The 27,784-nt window shown below is 36.4% G+C and overlaps 1 protein-coding gene across 1 annotated transcript; it reads left to right on the top strand.

Annotated features, from left to right (window-relative positions):
* The first annotated feature begins 24,596 nt into the window (after positions 1–24,596).
* LOC131039773 (U-box domain-containing protein 1) lies at positions 24,597–27,575 on the top strand. Its single transcript, XM_057972607.2, has one exon. It carries the CDS (start codon positions 25,119–25,121, stop codon positions 27,195–27,197), a length of 2,079 nt encoding a protein of 692 aa, XP_057828590.2. The 5' UTR covers positions 24,597–25,118; the 3' UTR covers positions 27,198–27,575.
* The last annotated feature ends 209 nt before the right edge of the window (positions 27,576–27,784 follow it).

The raw sequence follows: 27,784 nt of genomic DNA, 5'->3' as shown, positions 1-27,784 counted from the left end.
ATGAACCTAGCTCACTTTTGCATTACATAAATGATGCTTTTTTGCCTCTAGATTTGAGAAATATTGTTGGAACTTGTTGTGTTGGGCACTAGAAGAAAATGTATCCCCTTCTTTTCCCTTAGTCAAGCCTTGTCGACTAATTTAAGAATTGTGATAAAACTAAAAGAAAAAAGTAACAAACTCAAATGATAATTGAAATGAGGAGGTAGTGTAATAGACACTCCCTATAATAATATGAAAGAAGATATGTTAAAAACTAAACTAATCATGCAATTATAAGGAAATAAACAAAAAAGTAATATGCCCATAACACAATGATTTACAAGGGACAAAACTTTTTGATATAAGAAATCCACAAATCCAAACAAACTCAATGTATTTTTTAGTAATCAAATGTAAAAATACACTTAAAAACTCTATTTTAAATAAAAGTGTCATCAACTAGAGATTTTGAGTCATTCTAGCACTATAACAATACCTATAGAATAACTTTATTCCATATAAAAGGAAAAATGGTGAAGTGAAAGGGCTCAAGATGAACACAGAAGGACTCAAAATGTATGCATTCTTAGGCAAAGTGGAAGCAAATATAGGGATCTGAAAATCTTAGCTTCACAAGCGAGGACGAAGTAGAGGATGGTGACTTTGATGGGGGCATTGGTGGTGGTGCTTCTCGGGTCCTATCTTTGGTGGCTCTATTTTAGTAGCTAGGGTTTCTTCCTTTGGACTAGACCCCCTGGACATGTTGCATGCAAGGTATTAGGCTCTGCCTACGATGTGGATAGAGATAAATTTTGTGTTGCTCCCATTAATCATTTCTTGAGAGGAATAACCAAGGGTTTCACCTCTTGTTTGGATATGCCCAAAATCTTTGATGTGGGAGATGTTTCCATGTCTCCCCCTATTATAGAGTCTTTTTGTAGAGTGTCCTCTGTTATAGTTGATGGTATTTCCTATTTTAATGAATCTATTGATAATTGGGATAATTATTGGTGTGAGGAGGATGATCTTCTTCTAGAGGACTCTCTTCAAAATGGCCCAAATTTGGCTTTTGGGTCTCAAGGTTATGTGAATGAGGAGAATATCTTCTTTCTGGATGAGGAAGAAAATATTCCCTCTCCTCTTTTTTGCTTCTAGTTTCTCCCCTTTTGAAGGGGTTGAAGATAATAAAGACATGTAGGATGAAGAATATGAACTCCTTCTAGATATCCTTAATGAAGCCCGATTGATATGTGGTAAGAAAATCATGAGTTCTAAAGAGGTAGTCTAGAATGGTGGTAACTTTTTCGGGTTGAGAAAAGGTTTTCTTACTCTCGCTCTAGGTGATCCAAACTCTAATAAAGTTGTTGTCTCTACTAATCTACATAAACCCTCTCCCTCTACTTTGGATGGAAAGGGCCTATGTTTGTTGATGATAGTGTTATTTATTATCTTAGTTTATTTAGTATTTTAGAGCATGATGCAAAGAGATGCACTAAGCATGCTTCTAAGGTTATTGTGTGTTATCTCCCAATGTGATGAATAATTCTTCTAAGACATCTAAAACTATGGTGGATAGTTATGTTTTAGATTTTGTCTCAGTGAAAGAGGTGGTTACCCCTTCTCTTCTTGTTGCAGATCTTGTGGATGTTCCTAGAGTTTCCTTTGAGCGGGTGTTGGAAGATTAGATCCAAGTTCATATCCCTAATTTTATTTATGAAGATGTTTTTGCTCATTTTTAAGTCTCTTTTTGAGATATTTTATGTTAATTGTCCCCACATTGACTTGATTAGAATATGGGTGCTTCAACGTTGGAAACTTTTTGATGGTGTTGAGGTAACATCAATGTCAAATGATTTTTTCCTCTTTTCCTTTTCTAATCTTAAAGATTACACTATAATTGTTTCAAATGGTCCTTAGTTCAAAGGACAAAATAGTTTGTGTCTACATAAGTGGATTCCTAATTTTGACCCCATGAAGAATGTCCCCTCCAACTTTCTAGTTTGGGTTCGTCTACCTAGCCTACCCTTGGAATCTTGGGGTGAAAATATCCTAATGGTTATAGCTATCTTGTTGGGACATTTTGGTGCTATATATAAAATTACTAAATCCAAGAAATGGTTGGATTATACTAGAATTGTGTGTTTGTGAAAAATGGGAAAGTGCTCTCTACCCAAATTTCCTTAACCTTTAAATTTGGAGTTTGGGTATAGCATATTAGCTATTAAAACTCTCCAATACTTTTCCATCTTTATTAAAAATTAGGTCATAATTTTATTACTTGATGGGGAAGTAAGAAAACTCACAAAGTTTGGAAGAAAAAAGAGCCTAACCCAAAGGTTCCCTCTTCCCCATCCATTAAAAAGATTCAAAAGGATGAAAATATTAATGCCACTAATGACCAATAGAAGATGGATACCTCTCTCAATACCCAAAGATATTATAATGGTTCTTCTACTAGCTCCTCTTGTCTCAAGAAAAAAATATGTGAAAAGGAAAGAGTAAGAACTATTCTACAGAGTGCTTAAACATGGATCCCACATCCAATTCTGTAAGGTAGAAAGATGGAAATGTCATTATTGTTGGCATTAAGGATGAATTGATTGTGTTTAATTGATGTTTTGTCATTGATGTCAACACTAGTTGTTATGGTTGGTTTCTGGAAGACGGGTTTTGGTTACTAGTAGAAGATCCAGTGTTACCAACAGAAGAGACTATCTATTGGACACTTCCAGCATGTTTGGATCAGTGGAGTATGTTTGATTTTATGTGTTACATGTTCCTGGAGCATGTGCTGGTCAGTTGGTATTGACTTGTTAATTGGATTCTATCATACACTCTTGTAAACCCTTACTGGCATTGGTTTAAGGTTTAACCGGCAGAGCTCTCACTGAGAAAACTTGACAGGATGCATAAGTAGAGTTGGTGTGGCTTTCAGGATGGTGAAGATGTTTTCTGATCGTGCTTCAACCAGGTGGAGACATCACTTTGGCGTGGTGGACCCAGAATAGGTCTGGTGCCTATCTAGGTTATGGATTGGTATCATGTTAACATGTACTCTACACATTACCAGGATGTTTCAGGATGTTCTATGGATTGTTTATTATTGTTTTGGTCTTAATCCGACATGGCATATCATTGTAATATGGATTTATGTAATGATCTTATTGTAATATATTTTAGGTTGCCGACTTAATTGATTTAGGCCTTAGGATTGGTATAAAATGATGTAAGATCTCATTGTGGATAATGGGGAATAAGTGTCATGGTCTCGAAATGCAATATCATATGCGAAGGAGATTTGGTCGATCATAGGTGATCGAATTGGGATTAAAGAAGAGGTTAAAGGCCTCTGGTATTGAGCTTAATCAGGACTGTAATCAAGCATGGTAGATGCTATCTCTGGCAGTTCATTACTCTGGATTGTTATCCATTTATCTTGAGGTGGTTATAACCTCTCTATAGTCAGTGAGACTCTTTTGTAATGAGTAGTACACTCTAGGAAGTGTGCCTTCCTGCATGTGCAAGCCCCTCATTATATCACATACTTTCTGTAGAAGTATCATCTGACTGTGGGTAGGCTTCCCACTGTGGTTTTTCCCTTTCTGGGTTTTCCACATACAAATCATGGTGCTATGTGGTATGGTTGCATTGTGTTGATTATTTGTTTCATTATTAAATTTTATTGCTCACTGGTATCTATTTCTACTTTAGCGGTACTTAATCTGGTTGAAGGTTATTAAGTGGATTAATTGATATAATCTGTTAACAACCTATACACCCCCCCTCCTCCCCTCAGTTGTTCACCGGTTATCCTAACAATTGGTATCAAAGCTTTGGTCCTCTTTTGTAGAAGCTTAGCCGCTTGAGGTAGATCCTGTGGAAACTAATCCACCGGCAACTATTTTCAGAAGAGAAATCCCTAAGCTTGATGGAATAAATTATGGGATATGGAAAATTCGAATGGAGACTCATCTTAGATTTCTTGGCAAGGATATTTGGGAGATCACTAAGAAAGGATACACACCTTATCATCTGACATCTAGCAATCTTGCTCCTGCGGACCTAGACAAGAATATTGAAAGTGATTGCAGAGCTAGAGAAGCCCTCTTGTGTGCACTTACTGATCAACAAATCATGGGATTGACTGATAAATCATCGGCAAAGGTTATGTGGGATAAATTACAAACTCTGAATGAAGGTGATCCTACTGTCAAAATTGCTAAACTTGATGGTTATCGGATGAGATATGAAAACTTGAAGATGGAAGATAATGAAAGAAATGTTGTGTTTATGGAAAGAGAAAATGAGATTGTTATGGGAATTCAATGTTGTGGAGGATTTTTGAGTGAAGATGAAATAATTTCCAAATTCTTGAGAGCCCTTCCACCAGCTTACAAGATGAAGGCAATTCCAATTAATGAGTTGAGAATACTGGAAAACACTTCAATTAACAAAGACATTCTAATTGGGAAATTATTTGTTTTTGAGCTTGAGGAATTTGGACCTTCTGGAGCTGCAAAATTTCAACCTGCTTTTCACGCATCATCATCGTCGTCATCATCCATCAGCAAGAATGATTGGAAAGCCTTATATGCAAAGGAATTGGAAGACGTGAGGAAAGAAGATGAAGAATTTGAGCAACTTGAAGCCTTATTTGGTAGAAGAGTACCTAAAAGGCCCTGGCAGCAAAAGTTGAAGATAAGGATGAATGGGTAATTGATAGTGGATGCTAACATCATATGACTAGAGATAAAGGGAAATTTCTATCCCTGCAAGAATACAATGGTGGTCAATTCAGATTTGGAGATGACAAAGCATGTATGATCAAAGGTAGAAGTACTATTTCTTTGGATGGTAAGCATAATACTGACAATGTCTATTATGTAGAAGGTTTAAAGCATAATCTTTTGAGTGTTGGTCAATTGGTGGACAAGGGTTTCCAGCTTCAGTTCAAAGATAGAAAATGCAAAATCATTAACAAGACTGGTTTGGAGATTGCAACCGATATTCAAACTGGAGATAATACCTTTCACGTGAACACTGGTAATAAGACATGTTTGATTTCTCATATTGATGAGAGTTGGTTATGGCATAAGAGGTTGTTTCATGGTAATTTTGATTGTATTGTTAAGATCAATTCAACTAAGGCAGTTAGAGATATACCTAATATTATGAAGCCTCATAATCTGGTATGTAAGGAATATCAAATGGGAAAGCAAGTTAGAACTTATTTTAAGAGCATACATGATAAAGCTAATGATGTACTTGATTTGATTCACACTGACTTATGTGGTCCTGCAAGGACTAGAAGATTTCAAGGTGATAGGTATTTCATGTTGATTATTGATAACTATTTTAGGATGATGTGGGTGACTTTTCTTAAGGAGAAGTTTGAAGCCTTTGAGAAATTCAAGATCTTTAAAGTAAAGGTTGAAACATAAACTGGATTGAAAATCAAATGTCTAAGATTAGATCAAGGCAGTGAGTTCACTTCTCATGACTTTAACAGTTATTGTGAGACAAATGGAATTAGGAGACAGTTATCTACACCTCGGACTCCTTAGCCAAATGGAGTAGTGGAAAGAAAGAACATAACCATTTTGGATGTAGCAAGATCAATGATGATGGAAGCCAAATATCTTCACATCTACTGGAGAGAAGCAATGAGTACAACAGTCTACACATTCAACAGAGTTCACATCAAAGGTGAAACCGGTAAGACCCCTTAAGAATTATGGTTTGGACATACACCTACTGTTAAATATTTCAGAATTTTTGGAAGAATGCTATATCAAAGGAGATGATTCAATTGGGAAGTTTGATCCTAGATGTGATGAAGGAATATTTCTTGGTTATTCAATTCAAAGCAAGGCATATAGATGTTATAACAAAATATTGCAAAAAATTGTGGAGAGTGCTAATGTGAAAGTGGATGAGCAGTACATAAATCAATCTATATCATATGACAGAAACCGGCAGTGGAAATGATCATAACTAAACTGGCAATGCCTCAACTAGTACAGGAAACTGAAACAGTTACATCGGTACAATCATAAAATTCAATTGCAACTGATGATCAAAGCAATGAACTTGAAGTTCAAAAAAAACCAAGGTATGTAAGATTAAATCATTCTGAAGATCAAATAATTGGAGATAGGAACAAGGTAGTTATGACAAGAAGAATACTAGCAAATGAAGAGGTATGTCTTATTTCTCTAATTGAACCGGCATCTGTTATTGAAGCTTGTAAGGATAAACATTGGTTAAAGGCTATGGATGATGAATTAGATCAGATAAAGAAGAATGAGACTTGGACTTTAGTTCCCCGGCCTAAAAATAAGAATGTTATTGGAACTAAATGGGTTTTTAGGAATAAATTGAATGAGGATGGTCAAGTTGTAAGAAACAAGGCTAGATTGGTTTGTAAAGGATATTTTCAAATGGAAGGAATTTATTATGGTGAGACGTTTGCACTTGTAGCTAGAATTGAAGCTGTTAGACTATCTCTTGCCTATGCAGCTTATAAGAACTATAAGGTTTATCAAATGGATGTTAAATGTGCATTTTTGAATGGTGAACTTGAGGAAGAAGTATACATTGAGATACCTGATAGATTTTCACTAACAGATGATAAAGATATGGTTTGCAGATTGAAGAAAGCTTTATATGGATTGAGACAAGCTCCTAGAGCTTGGTATGCAAGGTTGGATAAATATCTTTTGAAGCTTGGTTTTACCAGAGGCAATGTTGATAGTAATTTATATTATAAAATTATTGATGATGATATTCTGATTATTAAAGTATTTGTTGATGATATCATTTTTAGAGGAGAAGATAAATTATGCATGGAATTTGCTAACAACATGAAGAATGAATTTGAAATGTCCATGATTGGTGAGATGATTTTTTTCTTAGGTTTGCAGATTACTCAAACTGACAAAGGTATCTTTATATGTCAAACTAAGTATCTGAGGGAAATGTTGAAGAAGTTTGGTATGGATAATTCCAAACTGGTAAGTACTCCTATGGTGACAAGTGAGAAATTATCTATCAAGGATACTTCTACACCGGTAAATCCGACAAGGTATAAGTCTATGACTGTTGGCTTGCTATATTTAACGCAGACTGGACTGAATATTATGAATGTAGTAAGTATTGTTTCAAGATATCAAAGTAATCCTAAAGAAAATCATGAATGTGCAGTAAAGAGGATATTCTAGTATTTGCAAGGAACAACAAAATATGGCTTATGGTATTCTAGAGATGATGATTTCACTTTATGTGCATATACTGACTCAGATTGGGCAGGAGATACTGATGACAGGAAGAGCACTTCTGGTGGAGCTTTCTTTCTTGGAAAGAAACTGGTTTCATGGATTAGAAAAAAAAAAGTCATGCATTTTTTTATCTACTACAGAAGCTAAGTATGTTACATCAACAACTAATTGCACACAAGTCTTGTGGATGAAGCAAATGTTGAAGGATATCAAGGTAAATTGTAGTGAACCGGTAGTTATCTATTGTGATAACTCTATAGCTATTAGCATGTCTAAGAATCTGGTATTTCACTCTAATACTAAACATATATCAATAAGAAGGGCAAGGTAGAAGGAAAGGAAGTCAAATTAGTTTATGTGAACACTAAAGAGCAGATTGCATATATATTCACTGAACCTCTATCTAAGGAATCATTTGAGTATTTGAGAGATAGATTGGGGGTTTCTGCCCCTCCAGTAGAGACTTGATTGATGTAGTTTGGCATCAGTCCAACGTGCATTATCAAAGATACTATTCATTCTAGCACTGATGAGTGGTGCTACTACTCAAGGGGAGTAGTCAGCTTTGAGATTCAGGGAATTACATTATTGCTTTGATATTTTATTTTAGATCTCTGGCATTGATGTCAAAGGGGGAGAGATAGTGATGTGAAAAATAAATTCAAAACTTTATAGAGATATTATTCAAAGGGGGAGTTTGTTGGTTGTCTTACATTGGGAGAGACTTGTTTGTCATTTCTTGGTACTTAGATGTTTTTTCACATCTAGTGTTTCCATCAATACCAAAGGGTTAGATTGTTGGCATTATGGATGAATTGATTATGTATTGCATTGATGTTTTGTCATTGATGTCAACACTAGCTATTATGGTTGGTTAGTGGAAGACAGGTTTTGGTTATAGGTAGAAGATCTATTGTTATCGGCAGAAGAGACTATATGTTGGACACTTCCGACATGTTTGGATCAATGAAGTATGTTTGATTTTATGTGTTACATGTTCCTAGAGCATGTTTTGGTCAGTCGGTAGTGACTTGATAATTGGATGCTATCATACACTTGTAAACCCTTACTGGCATTGGTTTAAGGTTTAACCGGTAGAGCTCTCACTGAGAAATCTTGACAGGATGTAGAAGTAGTGTTGGTGCAGCTTTCAGGATGTTGAAGATGTTTTTTTATCGTGCTTCAACCAGGTGGAGACATCGCTTTGGTGTGGTGGACCCAGAATAGGTCTAGTCCCTATCTAGGTTATCGATCGGTATGATGTTAACGTGTACTCTACACGTTACCGGGATGTTTTGAGATGTTCTATGGATTCGTTATTATTGTTTTGGTCTTAAGCCAATATGGCATATCATTGTAATATGAATTTATTTAATGATCTTATTGTAATATATTTTAGGTGGCCGACCTAATTGGTTTAGGCCTTAGGGTTGGTATAAAATGATGTAAGATCTCATTGTGGATAATGGGGAATAAGTGTCGTGGTCTTGAAATGCAATATCATATGCGAAGGAGATTTGGTCGATCATAGGTGATCTAATTAGGATTAAGGAAGAGGTTAAAGGCCTCTGGTATTGAGCTTAACCGTGATTATAATCAAGCATGGCAGATACTATCTCTGGAAGCTCATTACTTTGGATTGTTGTCCATTTATCTTGAGGTGGTTATAACCTCTCTATAGTCAGTGAGACTCTTTTGTAATGAGTAGTACGCTCTAGGCAGTGTGCCTTCCTGCATGTGCAAGCCCCTGATTGTATCACATACTTTTTGCAGAAGTATCATCTGACTGTGGGTAGGCTTCCCACCGTGGTTTTTCCACGTACAAATCATGGTGTTATGTGGTATGGTTGCATTGTGTTGATTATCTGTTTCATTGTTAAGTTTTATTGCTTACTGGTATATGTTTATACTTTACCGGTACTTAATCTAGTTAAAGGTTATTAAGTGGATTAATTGATATAATTTGTTAACAACTAATTCACCCCCCCCCCCCTCTTCTCAGTTGTTCACCAGATATCCTAACAATTATGTTCTCCCCTAGTCTTAACAAATTTAGGTTAGGGAATCCTAATCCTGGTATTTCAAACTTGAACAAACTATTCTAGAGCATTTTTTAAACCACCCCAATGAGTTGGTTGGTTGTTTGCATCATTTCTCTATATTTTTTTATTTTGTTGTTGTATGTAAATTTTTTCTTCTATTTGGTGTATTTTTATTGTCTTGCCTCTAAGTTATTCTTTGATGTATTATCATGCTTATTATTCTTTTGTAAAAGGTTTTGGGCCTTTTCAAAACCCTATTTTTCCTATTCATCCTTAATGGTTGTTGGATTTCTCTTCATGCCTATCTTTTGATGGTTATTTTCTGATCTATAATGGGTTTGAGCCCTTCACCACTTAACTTACTAAAAAAAAAAACATGTTAACTCACTATCAAAACCTCCATCTCAAGCATCAAATAAATAGAAGAAGTAATATATAAAATTATAAAATGTTAATTAGAGGATATTAGCTAAAATCATAAACATAATTGACACCTATATCTTTAGTTAAACATTCCACCCTCAATCCCAAGATGAGTCCAAAAGTCTAAAAGGGCACATTCCTTCCACTTTTCATAAGGTTATTGTAATCCAATCACCAACATGGATGCTTCATTTTAGATTAATTGTCTCCATTAAAAGAAGAATTATGATGCATCATAATTTAAGTCATAATTTGGTCAAGTCTAGCTTCCTCTTATATCATTTTTATGCATCATGGATATTTTTGCATTTGCAGTGTAGGAGGCCCACCTTTTCAAGGCCATAAATTTTGATCTAGAAGGTTGTTTGGAATATTTTTTTAAAATTCTAAAACTCAAAGAGGTCTATGTGTCATGCATCAAGAAACCAATTCAAAACAAAACAAAAAAAATATTTTTGGTCATATATTACTTATATATCCTATAAATTGAGTTTCAATATTCTATAACCTAGATAATATTTTTTTATGTTTTAAATTATGAGCAAGGTGAGAACATCTTTTAAACATTCTTCCCTTTTTTAACACCTTGAATGATCTAAGTGAATACTAATATGATTAATTAATTACTAGGAGATATGTGCTCACTAACTTCATCAATGTATCTATAATATATTATAAAGAGTCAAATTTCTCTAAAACTATCCTCTCATCCTTTACCTTGTCACAAATAAAATATTACTTGATGTAACTATGATGTTATTCTTAGAATGTTCCTATTCAAAGATAATCTTCTAGCTAATATTTCTTAGGTGTATTTTCATACTTACTCATAGTTTCTCAGAGTTGTATGCCCACATTCTAAAAAATAATTTCTATTATAGTCACTAGTTCCTCATCCCTTCTCGCAATATAGATTGGGTAATATATTGCAAGTTCAATCATGTTGAGTTAATGGAATATCTGTTTTTATCTTAAATCCTATGTAACTATTATATTATTACATTTTAAATATTATATTTACTTTCAATTAAAGAGCATGTGTGAGATTGGCTCACATACCTCACCTAGTGTCATCATTCATCCAGTTGATCATGACTCTAACAATATATATTTCCTTTCAATAAGATTAATTTTTTTTTAAATAAATGGCAGTCTAACTATCACAAAGGACAATATCAACTCTTAAAGTCAACCCCACACCTAAACACAAATATTTAATCCAAATGAATTCCTTGTAATCATGGGTAGCTACATATCATTTATTTCTATAGTAGATAAATTAATCATGATCTATCACTCATCTAGTTGAGTGCATCATCAAACATACTAAAATCATATCCACTAGTATATCTCTTGCTATCATAATCCCAACCCAATTTTAATTTATAAATTTATGAATAATTATTATGCTAATCTCCTATAGAATTACTATGATAAAAATAAATAAATAAAATTGGATGTATCAACAAATATTGTAGAACATGCATAAGTATGTAATGACAAGCCACAGTAGAGCAATAGTGGTAGGGTTTTGAATGTTGAATAAGAGGTGGATGAAGAAGTAAATGGTAACCCACATGGTGTTGGGTCTGCTAATTGGTTGGTTGTGGGGTTAGTCGTTGCCCTTATTTTCCCATGAGGCTTGTAGAGGATGGGTCTTCCAAAGTTTCCTTCTCTAGTTGATCTTTTCCACTTTTAACGTAGCTATGGGAATTAAGTTTTCCTTTTTCATTGGCTGTGCAAATTTATTGCCAACCCTAGTTTCTTTGCAGGGCTTCAGTTTTGGTTTTAAATTTTGGGCTTGTTGCCTCCCTATTAAACTAGTGCAAGAGCTACAATGTTGCCTTATTTCTTACTTCATTGATGGTCTTTCATTTTTTTGATGTGGATATTTTTAATCTTTTGGTTTATTTACTTTTGGAATATACCTTGTTCTTATGGTGAATTTAACATTTGGAGCCCCATCCTCTAGTGGGTATGTCCTGTTGAGCCTACGCTCACCCTCTTTTAATGGTTCCAGTGTTCTTTACTAGGATGTAAATATTGATTTTATCATTGCTTACTACTATGTTCTTTGGACTGGAAATGTTGGGATGGGGTTGCCTCATCCCCTTCCTTGGTGCTTCTCTCATTTCATTTGATCCTTTTGGTGGTTGGGGTCAAGCCCCCTCTTTCTCCTCTTTAGTTTCATTTGATTTTTGTTGGTGTCTACTTATGCATTAGATGTCTAAGGTTGAGGTGTGTGGAGGTCCTCTCTGCTCTATTTCCCGCATCATCCACTAGTGCTTTTTTAATTGGTGGTAGGATATTCTACTCTTGTCTCATGGGTTTATATGGTCTAAGGCTTCCTTATTTGTGTGAAATTATTGTGGTGGGAGTCCCTCTTCTTGGCTAAAGGATTAAAACTAGTGATTTTGCTCAATTTAGTGATGTGTGGAGCTCTATTAGAGGTATGGCATCTATGGGGGTTTTGGGGTAGTGTTGGAGGGCTTGGGTTGGCTCCTTTGTGATCCTCCCCTTAGTGTGTGGTTTTGGTTTCTTTCCTCTCTTGGGTGGGTCTTCCTTAGTTGTCATTGTATGGATGGTGCCTCAAATTATTTATGATGTTGTGTGGGCTTCAGTGATATTTTGGGATTCCATGGCTGCTATACCTTTTTTGGTAATTGGTGGGTGATCTCTTCTTTGGAATTCCACTATTCTTTTGCATGGGTTCTTTTATGGGATTCATGTTTCCCTTCCCTCATCCCCTATCTTAGTTAATTCTTTGGAGGTGGGAACTTCTCTTGCAGCCAGGGTTTTGATTTAGGTTTGGGGCTTGTGGCTTTGATGTTCTTGGTTGCATTTTTTTATTGTCCACTCTTATTTTCTCTCCCCTAATTCACCTTCAATGGTGTAAAATAACCTTTGACTAGCTTCCCCTTGTCTATTTTTTATCAAGGTGGAGACAATTTTGTTAGGGGTTGGTTGAGGTCTTCATTGTCTTAAGTGTTCTTTGGATTAAATATTGTTGTTTTTTAGGGCCCCTACTACCTGGCTCCCTATTCATTCTACTCCTAGTCCTAAGGAGGAAAATACAATGGAAGTGTTTGATCCTGCATGCCCTATAGAGGTGGAATCTAGTACTATTAATTTTGTTCTAACCTATGTTGTAAGCTGATTTATTTTCTTATTGATCTGGTGGTTTATCATTTCCTCTTGGAATATGGTCCAAGGTTCTTTCCTAAACCCCTCTGATTTAAAAATTTAACTCTTTCAAAGTCGGGTCCTCTATTCCCACCAATTTGGTGCTTCGGTCGAAAGCCTCATTTTCAAAAAAGCATACAGTCTTTTTTAGGTTTTGTTTCTCTTACTACTTGTGAGATCCCTCTTGTCCACCTATTGGTTGTTATGTAAAGGTTTGGGACCTATCCCAATTTATCAAATTAGAACAAATATATGTAGACTCTCTTCACTACCTCCCAATGTACTCATATTGGATTATTTATGAATAAACTTAATAATCTTACTACTTGGGTAATGTATAGTCTCATGCAAACTATAACATACATTAATATAATAATGAAATTAGCATAAGGTACTTTGGCCATATCTTGTATCTCATTACGAGAAACTTCAAATATTATTCTACTAATTTAAACTAGTCCCCATTAATATAGGAACACAAAGTGGTCTAAAATCTATTATGTTCAGCATCTAAAATACAAATTTTATATACTTACTTGGACCAATATTTTTTTACTTTTTTTGTATCTCCTTTAATATCCATACCCAAGATGAATCTAGTAGTCCTTTTAAGTATTTTATTTCATTATATAGTGAAAATATTGACTTAATTTCATAAATCATGCCTTGACTCCTTACCATTAGTGAACAACATTTCATAAACTATTGATGTGATGAAAAAAAATTATTTTTATCCATATTATAATAGATGCAATGATCCAATTTGAATCATAAAAATTGAGATTGTTTAAGATCATATAATGATTCCTTCAATGGCCAAACAAAATGTTGTTTATCTTTATCAATGTAGTGCTCTAGCCATGTCATGTAAATTTCTTTCTCTAAATCATCATAAAAAAATTGTCTTCATATGATAATAACAACTAAATGGATTTTAACTTATTAACTAGAGATAAAATCTCACCATAATGAATTCCATCAATTTGAGAATATCCCTTCACAACCAACATAGCATTATAATTCTTAGCATTGTCATAAAAACTAATCTTCCTTTTAAACATCCATTTACAACCAATAAGCTTTCAACCATCAAGTAAAGGTACTAAGTCCCATGTATTATTTGTCTTCAATACAATTGTCTCACCATCCATAGACACTCTAAAAAGTTAAATTTCATCCATGCATAATGTCTCATTAATGGAACTATAGGCTCATTTATATTTTTAATCAAAGAAAAAATACACCTCAAAAGAGGAGGATTGTATTTTTTTAGTTGATTTATGTATTGAGTGGATCTCCCAAGAGTTGAGGTGGAGGTTTTACCTTCTCTTTAGAACTCTTTAAACTATTTAATCTCTACTCCTCTTAATTCTTCATGGGTTTCTAGTTTAGGCTTCATCTTTGGGAGTAGTTGAACCACGTGTTTCTTTGTATCCTTTTCTAGCTACAATATTATGAAAGAAGGTTTTACTTATATAATTATCTTTTTATTAGCAACAAGTTATGACAACTAAATTCTACCACAATAGGAACCAGATGGAGCATGGAGGGGGAGGAGGGAGTGGTGTTAGGGTTTCTGCAAGCGAAGACGTTGGAGGCGAAGATGACCCAAATCCGGATGGTTGGAGGGGTATTTCCAGTGTTCCCAACCCCTTGTCTTCGCCAGTTGGTTGGGTCATTTCAGGCTCAATTTGGTGTTTTGCGTGTAGGGGTTTATGTGGGGTGTTGGCTTCTTCCTGCGCTACTATCTCTGGTGACTCTTTCTCTGTTCCTTGGTTTTGGGTACCCACATCTCATGCCTTTGTGGCTAGTGCATATAGTTGTGCGGTTTCTTCTCTAGGATTTGGAGGGTGGTTTGAGCAGCATGGTTTTCCTTTGTCATTGAATGGGGGTGATTTTTTCGTCAAGCTTTGGAGATCTTATTTTCTACACCTCCTTTTGTCAAAGGATAGGGCTCCCCTGTTTCCTTGGTCAGCTCTTTACTGGTCATTTTTAAGGTTGTGCTCGGGTCCCCTGTGGTTGTTGCTTCACATCTTGGAGGTGTGGTGTGGTATTCTGTTAGGTTCATAGCCCTAGGTTCTCTGGAAAGCTTGTTCATTGTGTGGGCTTTTTTTGTCTTTCCTTTGGTTTTTCCCTTTGCAACTCCTATGGAGTTGGTGCCCCTTCTTATAGAGGTGGATGGGATGGTGGGGCAAAATCCCAAGGATAGGGTGATTTGGCAGCTTCCATCCTTGTTCTCTACAATTATCTTGTTGGATGGGTCTCCTATTGAGGTGGAGACATCTTTTATGAGAAGCGATGCTTGCTCCTCCTCTGTGGCATTAATGATCTGTGGATGCTCTGGTTTTTGTCTACAACGAGTTTGGCTTCTCCCTAAGTGGATTCATGTCTTTTCTTTGGAGGTGGAGAAGGTTTTTGCCTGTTTGAAGCATGTTGCTTTGGTGTAGACCCTCTGTTCTCTCTTTTCTTTTTCTTTGGTGGGGGTTTATTCAGCTCCTTTGGCCTGGTCTTATGGATCCCTTCTTGAAGGGGTCTTCTTTCCTATGGAGGTGGAGTTTGCATGGGATTTGGGTTGTGAGCGGGTTGGTTGGGAAGTCGATCTTCTTTCCTTATTTGCCTATTGAGGTGGCTCTCTCTCCTATTGAGGTGGAGACATGGTGCGAGGGAGATTTTTGGCTACTACTATTTGTGTTGCTGGTTGAGGGAACCTGTCAAAACCCTTATGTTTCTCTTTCCAGTTGGTGTCGGGTGCCTTGTTTGTACCCTTTGTCTCAGATTATACTTTCAGGATGTGATGTTGTTATATGGGCCTTGTTTGGTTGTGTGAGCCTTGTCAACCCCACTCTCTCAGGTTGTGGGATCCTTGTAAAACCCACTTTCAAGGTTGAGGGAGCCTGGAAAAACCCTTTGTTTGTTGTTCTCAAGGACAGGCTAGATTTTGATAGTTTTCAAAGGCCCAGTTTGGCCAGCAGTTGTTTTTTGTTAGGCTCAGGCTTTTTTTTGTTGTGTATCCTGAAGATTTTTTTATAGGTTATGGAAGCCTGGGAAAACCCTTCTTGTTGGTTGAGGGTTCCTGAAAAAACCCTTGTTCTCTCTTCTTTGAGGTCTAGAATTTGTTGACTTAGACCTGTAGTAGTGACCAACCTAGTCTGTAATATTTTACTTCTGAAGTTTGGGTGGTGTTTTGTTGGTTGTATCTTCTTTATTTTTTTGTTTATTTTTTGTGCATCCTTTAGGTTTTGGTATCTAGATGCCCATAAGTCCAGAAGGTTTCAGGTGCTTTCTAAAACATGTGGTTTGCTATTAAGTAATCTAGTCAATTTTTCAATGGCATCTCGTTGATTGTATGGGTTTTGGGGGCCCATCAAAACCTATTTTATCCTAATCAAAAATAAGTTATGACAACTAAGAGCTAATATAAGAGATCTATTAACTAGGTAACAAATTATAATGACTACTTCTACCAAAGAAAATTTCTAATCTACATCCACTATGCATACTCATATCCCTCTCTATTGATGTCATATTCATTATTTTTGTATCTCCATTCTATTGAGGGGTTTATAGACTTCTTTCATGTTTCTCTATCTCATGATCCTTACATAATCTATTAAAATCTACTAAAAATCCCACTACTATTATGAGTCCTCAAATTTTTAATCTTCATGCAATTTTAGTTTTCTATAAGTGCCTTAAAATTTTTAAAATAATTAAATAATTTAAATTTAATTCTAAGAAAATATATCATGTCCTATTATAGTCATCAATAAAAGATACACAATATACAAATTAAAAAATAAAAATAAAAAATTGATTTGACCAAATATATTAGAATATATTAAGTCCAATTCCTTCAAATATTTCTAAAAATTAGAATTAAATTAAATATTTTTATGTTTTCCATATAAATAATACTCACAAAAGTAGGAGGTTTACTAGACTTGAAAAGCTCACTGCAATGACTAAGATTGCTTCCACTCTTGGAAAAACTCCTCCAAAAGAGGAAAAAGAAGCCCAATCAAAGGATTCCACCTCTAATGAGGATGCAAGTGAAGACAACAAGAAAACCCTAAATGAACCACTTAACCTTATTCCCGAAGACTTCCTTTCTCATTTCCTAACCTATGAAATACTCTTTGGTGAAGCCTTGGAGAGGTTTAAGATTCTAAAAGGTTATAATAAGGAGGAGGATGAAGAAATTGAAAATATAGCAAGGAGGAAATGCCTCAAAATTGGTAGGTTCTTGTTGTGGAGGTGGAAAATGTTGGAGTCATAGTGGAGAATTTAGAAACTCCTTAGAACTTCATTGGTTGTGAAGGGAATAGTAAAAAACTTTTAGACTTGAAAAATACATTGAACAACTAGTTGGGATTAATAGTAATCTGATGCGTAGGGGTTTTATTGGTATGTTCATTGTGGGAATTACAATTGAGAGAAAGGCATAGAAAAATGATCCTAAGAAAGGGATGAAGACAAGAAAAAAGGAAAAAAGACTATGACTTTGACAGATTGGGAGGCTAATCTAGACCAGATGGTTGAAGACTAGGACTCTATCTTTTCGATTCTTTATGTTTCTTATGTTACTTTATTTTTTGGATATTGTTATATCAGTCATGATGTACTTAGACTCTACATTAATGGTTTATTGTATGTATTGGTTATTAACTTTACTCTACTCGCATAGTTTCTACTAGCTTTGTCTCAAAGCCTTTAGTATTGATGGTTTTTGTTTCTGATCTATAATGGCTTGGGGGTCCTTCCCCCACTTATATTAATAAAAATATTCACCAAAATCAAATCTAAGATAAAAAATAATTTAACCTCTCAACAAGGGTTTTATTTTGAGGGCTCTTTCATTATTTTCATCTATGTATCCCATGTTGGCAAGAGACATTGAAGGTATGTTGTGATGTTGCCATTGATGGCAACTCATATTAGTATTGGCATCCGCGCTTAGGGATTTCATCATTTTGAAAGATTGAGTAAATATTGCTTGAGTCCAGTAAGGTTCGATAAGATGAACAGCGTATCCGGCAAAGTGTACAATATTTTGGTTGGTGGATTATTTCAGTTGTGTATTTTTCTATGCAGATTTTGGAGAATGCTTGTGATCGTGTAATTTATCTTATTTCAGGTTTATAGCCTTCGGTGATAAGTTTTGTGTAAGTTAGAAGATCCAGTAATCATGTTTTGGTTAGAACAATGGTTATCAGTGGTAATGTGTGATGATTTAGTTTGTGGATCTTGTGGATCAATTTTTATGGTTTTTTGCATGTTCTGGGTTGATAAGCCAGCCTAAGGGAAGCATGTGGACATTTTGTTTTGGTTTACTTAATTATTTTTGGTTCAGATTGAAGCCGACTCATTTACACGTTTCATCTTTTATGACATGTTCTTGAAGCCGACTTGGTGGTGACCTAAATTGGTGATGTGGATATATAAGATAGGTTTATTTGATCATTTTGGTATTTGATGATTGTGTGGCATATATATATAAGATATTATGCATAGTTTCACGTGCACAAGGTAAATATTGGTGCTCCCATATGTTACAAAATATCATAACAGAGCAGTATTGTAAAGCAAAGTACGAATATGTTTTGTACTTAACCGGAACTATATCCAAGCATTTTTTTATTCTACTTCATAGTTCAAAACACATTGTAACCTCTTACAAACATTTGTAAGGCAGTGAGCCTTTTGGGTTGTAGCCCTTTCTTGTAATTTGAGCAGTGAGCTCTAGGCAGTGTGTCTGAATGCATGTGCATTCCCCTTATGTAATATTTTATACTTTTAGCAGAGTATATTAATATTATGGGTTAGAATCCCACCGTGGTTTTTTCCTTAACCAGGTTTTCACATAAAAATATTGGTGTTATGGTGTTGTTGATCTTTTCTTTATGTTTCTGCACTTTAATTTCCTTCATATGTATTAAGTGGTTTAATGAACAGATTGTCAAAGTTAAAAATTGTAGAACACTAATTCACCCCACCCTCTCAGTGTTCCTTGATTCCAACAGATCACATCCCCTAGTGACATAGCATTGTCTTCTTAGCTAGTAGCTTAGTCTCCAAAGCATGAAAACCCTTGGGTAACTAGAAATTATGATCACAAAATGATGTTATGTTCCTTTTTTATTATTGGTTCTAATCGTGAAAGTATAGATTTTGCATATCTCTTCATTACAAGACTAAAATATCTATATGATTAACTATGCATGCATCTATCTAAAGTTAAGCGCCTATGTGAACTCCCTGCCAACTACCATAAATCATCTCACTATCTCATACCCTCCACTTGAGAAAATAACCTACAAACAAGAATCATTTAAGTTTAATTGAATACAAAGTAGACTTCCTAACAAATCAAGGATTTGTAATACATCATTGATCCCCTTTGCTCAAAATTTATGGTGGTGGTTCTCAAAATTTATGTCCAAAGTAAATTGTTATTTACCCTTGCTTAAGTTCCATTTAGGTTGCCTTTGTGTATTTCCTAAGTGCGTTGAGAATTGTAGCTAGGTTGCTGAGTCGCTATACTTACCATCTACTTACTCTCGCACTTCATTGGTGCTCTCATCTTGCCTTTGCCTTTATAAGAAAAGCTCTTGTACATTCGTACTCGCCTCAATACATTTATTTATTGGTGAAATAGTATTCTATCAAGTTGCTTCTCTCATGTGTGATAGATTGGGTAAGGTGGAAACACCCATTCTAACACGATATCAGAGCCTCGTTCTATAACTTCCTTCCAGTTGATGAGATTTTTTTCCAGTGAGTTTTGAGGTCCCTGGTTATATGTAGTTTACCAGTGTTTTTCTAGATTTGCCGTGGATTTGCATGTTCTTTTTATTTTTGTAGGAGGTCTGTTTTTTTATTCTAGATGGGGCGTTTATGTGCGCAGGTCCTTGGCAAATATTTAAAGGGATCGGTAGTTTAAGCGTTGAGTTAATCGGCTTTGCATTAGCATTCGGTAATCTCCTGGTTGGTCGGCTATATTTTGTATCCCGATTGACCGACACTCATAGCAACTTCCTTTGACTCGGGCCTTTCTATTCGCCAATGCATATTAATCTATAGCAGCAGTTTTTCACATGTGACTTTCTAATTTGCTTGGCCGATTCATTGATCCATTTTTACAGTCTTTTGTTCTTGTTTGGCTGGATCTATTTGGCGTGTGGACTTACAGCGTGTTGAAAGGAGTTTACGTGTGGCTTGCGTTTTATCAGCTAAGTGGAGGCTATCTAGACTATTTATATAGTCGGCTCCACTCATAATGTGTCATGAGCATAAGTTTATGCACCTTGTATGAGCCTTTTACTCCCGTGTGCATGGAGGTGCTTTATGGTGGGCGCACTTGGTGACTTGAGCTCATGGTTTGTCTGTGGGGATCGGGCTACTCATGGCATTAACATTTTTTTGGCCAATTCTCATGAGCTTATAGTGTTGGATTCTAGTTGTATTTATGGGGTGGCATGCAGAGCCGCCACTGCCCCTCACTACCCTATCAATGGTGCTTCTTCCCTCATGGGGAGGGGGGAGCATTTTTTTAGTGCTTGAGTTGATGGTCATATGGTGACCATACCCTTGCCTCCAAGTGCTAATCATTTTTTCACCTTTGGTCTTATTTAGAGATTTTCTTTCAAATGCTTATATCTTGGACACTTGTCCATTTTTGTTAAATGGGGAGTCGTCAGCAAGGTGGTTTCATGCACTTTTCATTGGTGCACGTGTAGTGTCATAAATTATGACCAGACCAATTTACACCTCATGTTTGTGCCCCTACTTTAGCATGTCTTATCCTCATCTCATATTTAGGTATGTTTTGTGCTTATTCTCCAGTTCTAATGCCATGTACACCCCACTAATGAACTTCTTGGAGGGGTGTCCTTCTCCCTGAGGCTTAATTGTGACCCCTTGCTAAGAAGGACCAAGGCGCCCATGCCCTAGTCCCTCTTAGTTGGGCCCTATTTTGAAATGGGGGAGGGGTCCTATCTCTCCAATGGGAATTCAATTTTGGGGCTCCGCATGACCATTGGAGGTCAGCCTAATAGGCTAATGACCTAGATACCCATATATAAAAACATTTTTTCAACCGAATTTCATATACCAAAATCAAGCAAGCAATCAATTCCTTCCATCCATGAAGTATTCATCACCAAGCATTTTTCAGAGATCTTCAAGGCTAGATATTCTTCATTCAACCATTGTGGAGCAAACATACATCATTCATATGCAAGCATGTGTGTGTGATTAGGGTTTTGTCATGTTCATGCCATTTCATACAACATATGTGATTACATTCAAAAGGCAAAGCATCATCATCAACAATTGCAGATATGAGGTATATCTTTCCATCATTTATTTCAGTATTTGCATTTATTCATTCAAGGTTAATTCCTAAACGACTTAGGCAAAACCTTATTCCCAACAATTTCCCCTTTCTTTCTCTATGCAAGAAACATGTGTAGAGTTGTAATTTTTAGGATCGATATTATTCGCAGAGACGAATAGGTTCCCCTTTGGATGATGAAAAGTGCAGAGGACCAAAGCGACAAGCATTCTAGTCCTGACAATTCAGGTCGACTTTCTCGGAACAGATCCAAACATTCACATATTGCTCAGATCCAAGTTTGTGGATCTGTTTGATGACTATAGCTCACTAACTATCCATAATTAGTTCAATTTACACACATTTTCCATAATTTTAGCATCTTCACAATTCAACTTAGAAAGAGGGAATCAAATTCCAACTAGTGAATATAATTAGAATTCTTAGCCCTATCTTTGTTGGATAGAGGCTAGATGTATTGGATTCACTCCTCTTTAATGTAATTGGTCCCTAAGCAAAAATTAGTGGGTTTACTACATCTTAAGGTGGAAACCTTAATCTTTCACCACCTTACAACAAGTATTTCTTCATTTTTCTTTTGTCCTTATGGAACAATTTGAGCACCTTTTTGTAAGCACTTTATTTTGTAGAGACATTGAGATAAGTACCACATCTTGTCATGTATTTTTGGGGATTTTGCATAATTTTTATGCCCTACATATTATTGTACTTTTATTGTATTATAAAGTGTCATGGGGGGTTGTGTAATGCAATTTTTGTTTGTCAATCATAGCTTTTTCAAGTGAGCATCCCTCTACAACAATAATAGAATCTCTAGGGTTTTGTCTCATGTGTACATGTAGTCTTGTTGCACACCCTTTCTTCAGTTGGGTACTCTTTTGGCCACTTCAAATGTTATGTCTTATTCTTCATGCACTGCTTGGTGACACAGATTCAGTGGTTCTATTATGGCTCTCCCTAGTCGGCATTATTGGGGGGCGGGGGTGGGGGGGGGTATTGTGTTATTTGTGCTAATGCTTCTTTGGTTTCTCTTGGATTGAGTTGAGACATTCTTACATTCCTATTTTGTGGAGGCAACCTTCTTATTTGATCATGGTTCTTTTGACTATTGCACCTATATTTTCAACTTCATTGGCTGAGTAGTGATGATGAGATCACTCATGCAACTTGCACTGGTTAAGTAGTGTCGTTGGGGTCACTTGTGCAGATTTATGCACCATATGTATTTCTAATTATAGATGTTATTTCCTTTGTTTCTATTTGATCATTGTTCAAGTAGTGTCATTTGGGGTACTCATGCATATTGTTGTCTTCTTGATCGTGATCATCATCTTATTTCAGAGGAGGTTCTTTGATAATAGCACCATATCAATCTTCTTTCAACGGTTGTCTTCATCCTCATGCTTTAGTGATGTTATTCATGTTCTTGTTTTGGGACATCATCATTTTGGAGGCTTCATAGTCCTTCATATTCTCTCTTTTGGAGAGGAACTTTCTCCCATATGGTTTTTCTCCTTTTCTCCATTTGCGAGAGATTTGTATTTTATTGCATTGTAATTGTACATGGGTACCTAATACAGTGATGTGATCGGGACCCATAATGTGCATCTCATATTGCATGTTGTACTCCCTAAGTTTCACTTGAGGGGTGGTGTTGGAGTAAATTGTTATTTATACTTGGTTAAGTTCCACTTGGTTTGCCTTTACATATTTCGTAGGTGCATTGAGAGTCATATCTAGGTTGTTGAGTGGTTATATCTACCCTCTACCTACTCTCACACCTCATTGGTGATCTCATCTTGCCTTTGCCTTTATAAGAAATGCTCTTGTACATTTGTACTCATCTCAATACATTTTTTTATTGGTGAAATAATATTCTATCAAGTTGCTTATCTTGTGTGTGATGGATGGTTTGTAGATTGGCTCCTGGGTAAGGTGGAAATGCCGACTCTAACATATTTCACTTTGTCAAGTTTGCATCTAATACAATCCATAGATCTCTATCCAAAAGCATATCCTCTATCTTGAACTTCCAAATTTTAAATTTTATTCCTAGAAACCCCTCCATCTCTATCTTTGATGTGCATGTCATTTTTCTTGCAACAATTTTTTTGTGCAAGCTCCCATTCAATCTAAGATTAGTATAAAAAATATTTGTCCCTAACACCTAGAATCTAATTTGATCAAGTTCTAATAACAAATGAAAGAAAGTATATATGTGAAATACACTTCCTATACTAATTTATAAGAGGAGGTATGTGCATAAAGTAAAATAATCATAAAATAATAAGGAAATAAAAATAAAAGTAATATACCATAACATATGATTTATTTACTTTATATTTTACTTAATAACTATTTTGTTTTATAATAATAGCACCAATTTCACGTTCATTATTAAATGTTAATACTTTTGTATGTAAATGTCTATCAATTTACTAGTAAAATTCACGAGTTCTTTTATCAACGTCATGTCATATGTTTCTCCCCCTTACTACCATTGTAAAACACCTTCAAAATAAAAATATAAATAAATGATCATTCAATTTTAAAATCAACAATATGAGTGAAAATCACAAAATTTAAACTCTAAAATATCATCTTAAATATATTTATAAATCTTTTTCCCAACCATTGTAATATTGAGGCCCTCAAAATAAAACCTAAATGAATGAAAATTAGGTTAATTTCCCAAACAAATGTGCTTCTAAGTTCTTGGAATTTCTTTTAAGAAGTAGTCACATCACTTTAATAACATATGTTAAATTATTTACTTTGCATCTCAATTTATGTACTCTAGAAAAAAACGAATAAGACCTCCTTGTAGTTATACAGAAACCAAAGCAAAAAAATCTACAACAAATTTGGATTTTTCATGATGGTAAACATGTGATGTATGATTGTGACTCCAATTTCAACCTCCATGTCCAAATCCGAACATAAATGAAATAAAATTCATATCAGCTAGGAATGATAAGAGACTAATTGCATTTATATTTTTTAGTTGATACATTGAACCATCTCACACAATTTTTTATATAATAATAAAGATCAACTATATGTGTGAAAAACAAAAGCTTCATAAATCTATACGATAAAAACGGTGCATATACAATTTGAAATAATAATAGAATAAATAAAAATACAAAGACAGATACTTCCCAAAAAAACACCAATATAATTAAAAAAATTATTACTATAAAAAATCAATCATTCATCAACTATATTCCAATATAATAATAAATCTGTTGTTTCATCTTTTAATATATAAATAAATGCATTGAAAAAAATTACACCTTATAAAGTGAAAGTAGAAAAAAAAAATTAACGCCAAACAAATACCACCAAAATCAGCCTCATCTCAATTATTATATATAAAAATATCTAGCAACTTATTCACATGGAGCTTTGCTCAACACTCAAAGGTTTAGCAGTTCAGATATTTTCTATTTTAGTAGAATGGAAAACAGCAGGTCCATCATTCATTCATCATAAAAGTTTTATTTACCTTTTAGACGACTACTTTTTTCTGATGTAAGGGAGCGGGGGCTCTTTAACTTTCTACATTTAATACGGAGAAATCTTCTGTAACCAGTAGATTGTGATTTCGACGTCGGTTTAGATTCACATGTCCATATACAACCAAGTCAATGAAGTCAATTCATATTTTTTAGATTTACCTGCCTGTGTATAACCACGTCAATGAAGTCGTTCCAGTCTCAAATTTTAAAATACAGGATTGACGCAGCCAACGTACAGAACATGCTCTAAAGGCTAATAAGACTCTGTCAATTTCCAGCACGGAATTGTCTATATACGGCAGGGGCACCCAAAGCTCTTGGTTGTAAATCCACTACAATGGAAACAAAACATAGATCCTCAAGGCTTCCTCTTCTGGAGAGATTGGGGGAAATCAAATTGCCTGCACAGGTCTCGAGTCCCCATCTCGCAAATCAAGCCTCAACGTCTCTAATTCGATCCCTGCTCCTCGCTTCAAGGGAACTAGATCTGTTAGAGAAACCAAAACTATGGAATCATACACAGCATGTGGCTTGTATCACTCGAAGAATAAACCTCCTGTCTCTGCTCTTCCAGGAGCTCAACGACAAAGAGGTGGTCATACCTCCTTCAGCGATGGCGAGTCTGAGAGCCCTCCTAACGGTGATACGCAAGACAAAGGACTTGTTAAAGGACAGGAACACCAGCTGCGTGTGGGACATCATGGAGGCCGGCTCTGTTTCACGAAGGTTGCAGGAAATCACAAGGGACATGGCCAAGGAGTTGGAGATACTGCCGCTTGAGTTACTAGCAGTCTCGAGGGAGGTACTGGAGCATGTGGAACTGGTAAGAATACATGCAAGAAACGTTCCCGAGAGGGTCGACGAAGAGGATTCGAACCTGGTACGTGAGTTGGAGGAGGCCGTGGGAAGACTGGAGAGCAAGGAAAAGGGCGGGCCTCCGAATGTGGACAAGCTGAGAGACCTGTTCTTCAGACTCGGTCTTGACAGTTATTCCAAATGCAAAACCGAGATCAGGAAACTGCAGGACCAAATCGCACTACAGGCCGGAACAGATGCCGCACCTTATGCCATGGACAGATTACGGAGCTTGATCGGCCTGGTGGTCTATTCCAAATCGGTATTGTTCGAAAGAGAGGAAGATGAACCAGAAGAGAAGGACTGTGAACTGGTGCCCTGTTCCCCGACCTTCAACGATGCGGCGGGATCGGGCAACGGGACTGGTCGTTTGTTGGGTAAGGGCGACGATCGTTATTATTCGAATGTTCCTGAGGAATTGAAGTGCCCGATATCGCTGGATCTGATGCGGGATCCGGTGATTCTGCCATCTGGGCACACATACGACCGGCTCTCGATCTCTGAATGGCTGGATTCAGGCCACAACACATGTCCGCTCACCGGTCAGAAGCTTCCGCGCAATCCGCCACTCATTCCCAATTACGCGCTCCGGAGCCTCGTCAGCCAGTGGTGCGACCGTCACAACGTGCCCTTTCATCTCACCAATGCCGCCTCTGCAGAAGAAGACGCCGTCAAAATGACCGCCGCCTTTTTGGTCGGAAAGCTCGCCGCAGGTTCTCTCCAGGTAAAGACGCAGGCAGCTTATGAGCTTCGCCTCCTGGCCAAGCGCGCAACGAATTTTCGCAAGTGCATAGCTGAGGCTGGGGCAATCCCTTTTCTGATCCCTCTCTTATCTTCTTCATCGGATTCTAGGGCTCAGGAAAACGCTGTCACTGCGCTTCTGAATCTTTCAATCAATGACAACAATAAGGCTCTCATAATGGCTGCCTCAGGCGCTGTGGATGGGATTGTGGGTGTGGTTCAACAGGGGGGTACTATGGCTGCTCGAGAGAACGCCGCTGCCTTGATTTTTAGTCTCTGTGTTGTGGACGATTACAAGGTCACCATTGGTGCCAAGCCTGCGGCCATTCCTGCGCTGGTGAGCCTCCTTCAGGAAGGAAAATCTCGAGGTAAAAAGGACGCCGTCACAGCTCTTTTTAACCTTTCAGTCTGCGATGGTAACAAGGCCGCCGTTTTGAATGCCGGTGTTGTGGGTATGCTGGTCGATCTGATTGTGAAACGAGGGGAGGAGGAGGAGGGGAGAGAGAGCGTAACAGCTGATGCTCTTGCTCTGCTCTCCCTTCTGTCTGGCTGCGCCGAAGGATTGGAGGAGGTTATGAGAAGTGACCAAGCAGTCATTCCTGCTTTGGCTCATTTAATTAGGGTTGGATCTGACAAAGAAAAGGAGAATTCAATTGCAGCAATTTCAGCCATGTGTCGCTGTGGTGGGGAGGTCATGGAGAAACGATTAGCAGAGAGCATTGTTCCACCCCTGCAAATGGCGGCCTCCATGGGTTCATCTCGCGTGAAGAAGAAGGCAACATCGCTTCTCAAACGCCTCACCCCACACTGTAGAGGCTAGCTAAATTGAGAAAAAACAATATCAATTGTAAATTTCTGGTTTTTACTCGGTAGAATCCAATCCGCTTAGTGGGTGGAAAAGGAAAGTCATTCGTTAATTTCTCCTTTTTACTCAGTAGAATCCAATCTGCTTGGTGGGTCGAAATGAAAGTCTATCCCCATCATGAATGTTTTTTTGACTTTGGTTGTATTTTATAATGCTGTACTCAAAAGTTTCAGCGACTAAATGCATTTAGTCTGAAAGCTGCAGGCTATTAGGTTTACAGGGAGGATTTCCAACGTTCCACTGTCCATAGAATTATTAAAAATAAAAGGAGGCTGTTGGAAATTTGTCTGTAATGTAATAAATTTATGATGAAAGAGACTGTTGGATTTGGCAGCTTTTGGTGGGCATGGTCGACAAAGTAAATGTTCTCATTTCCTTTAAAAAGAATAAAAATTGTATTTGTTAATGTAACAAGAGTGAAAAACAAAGGTGGGTAGAGTTTGGAAGGAGCTAAGGTTTTGAATCTAAAAGTTAGAGAATCTAATAGTAGATATTGATGTTTTTTATTTATTTTTATTTTTTTAAATGTAAATGTATATAAA

The sequence above is a fragment of the Cryptomeria japonica genome, chromosome 1, assembly GCF_030272615.1.
Source record: "Cryptomeria japonica chromosome 1, Sugi_1.0, whole genome shotgun sequence".
Taxonomy (NCBI): domain Eukaryota; kingdom Viridiplantae; phylum Streptophyta; class Pinopsida; order Cupressales; family Cupressaceae; genus Cryptomeria; species Cryptomeria japonica.
This window is presented reverse-complemented; position numbering and strand designations above follow the sequence as displayed.

What these genes read in the sequence shown, in the direction of transcription:
- LOC131039773 (XM_057972607.2), top strand. Translation starts at nt 25,119, where the DNA reads ATGGAAACAAAACATAGATCCTCAAGGCTTCCTCTTCTGGAGAGATTG.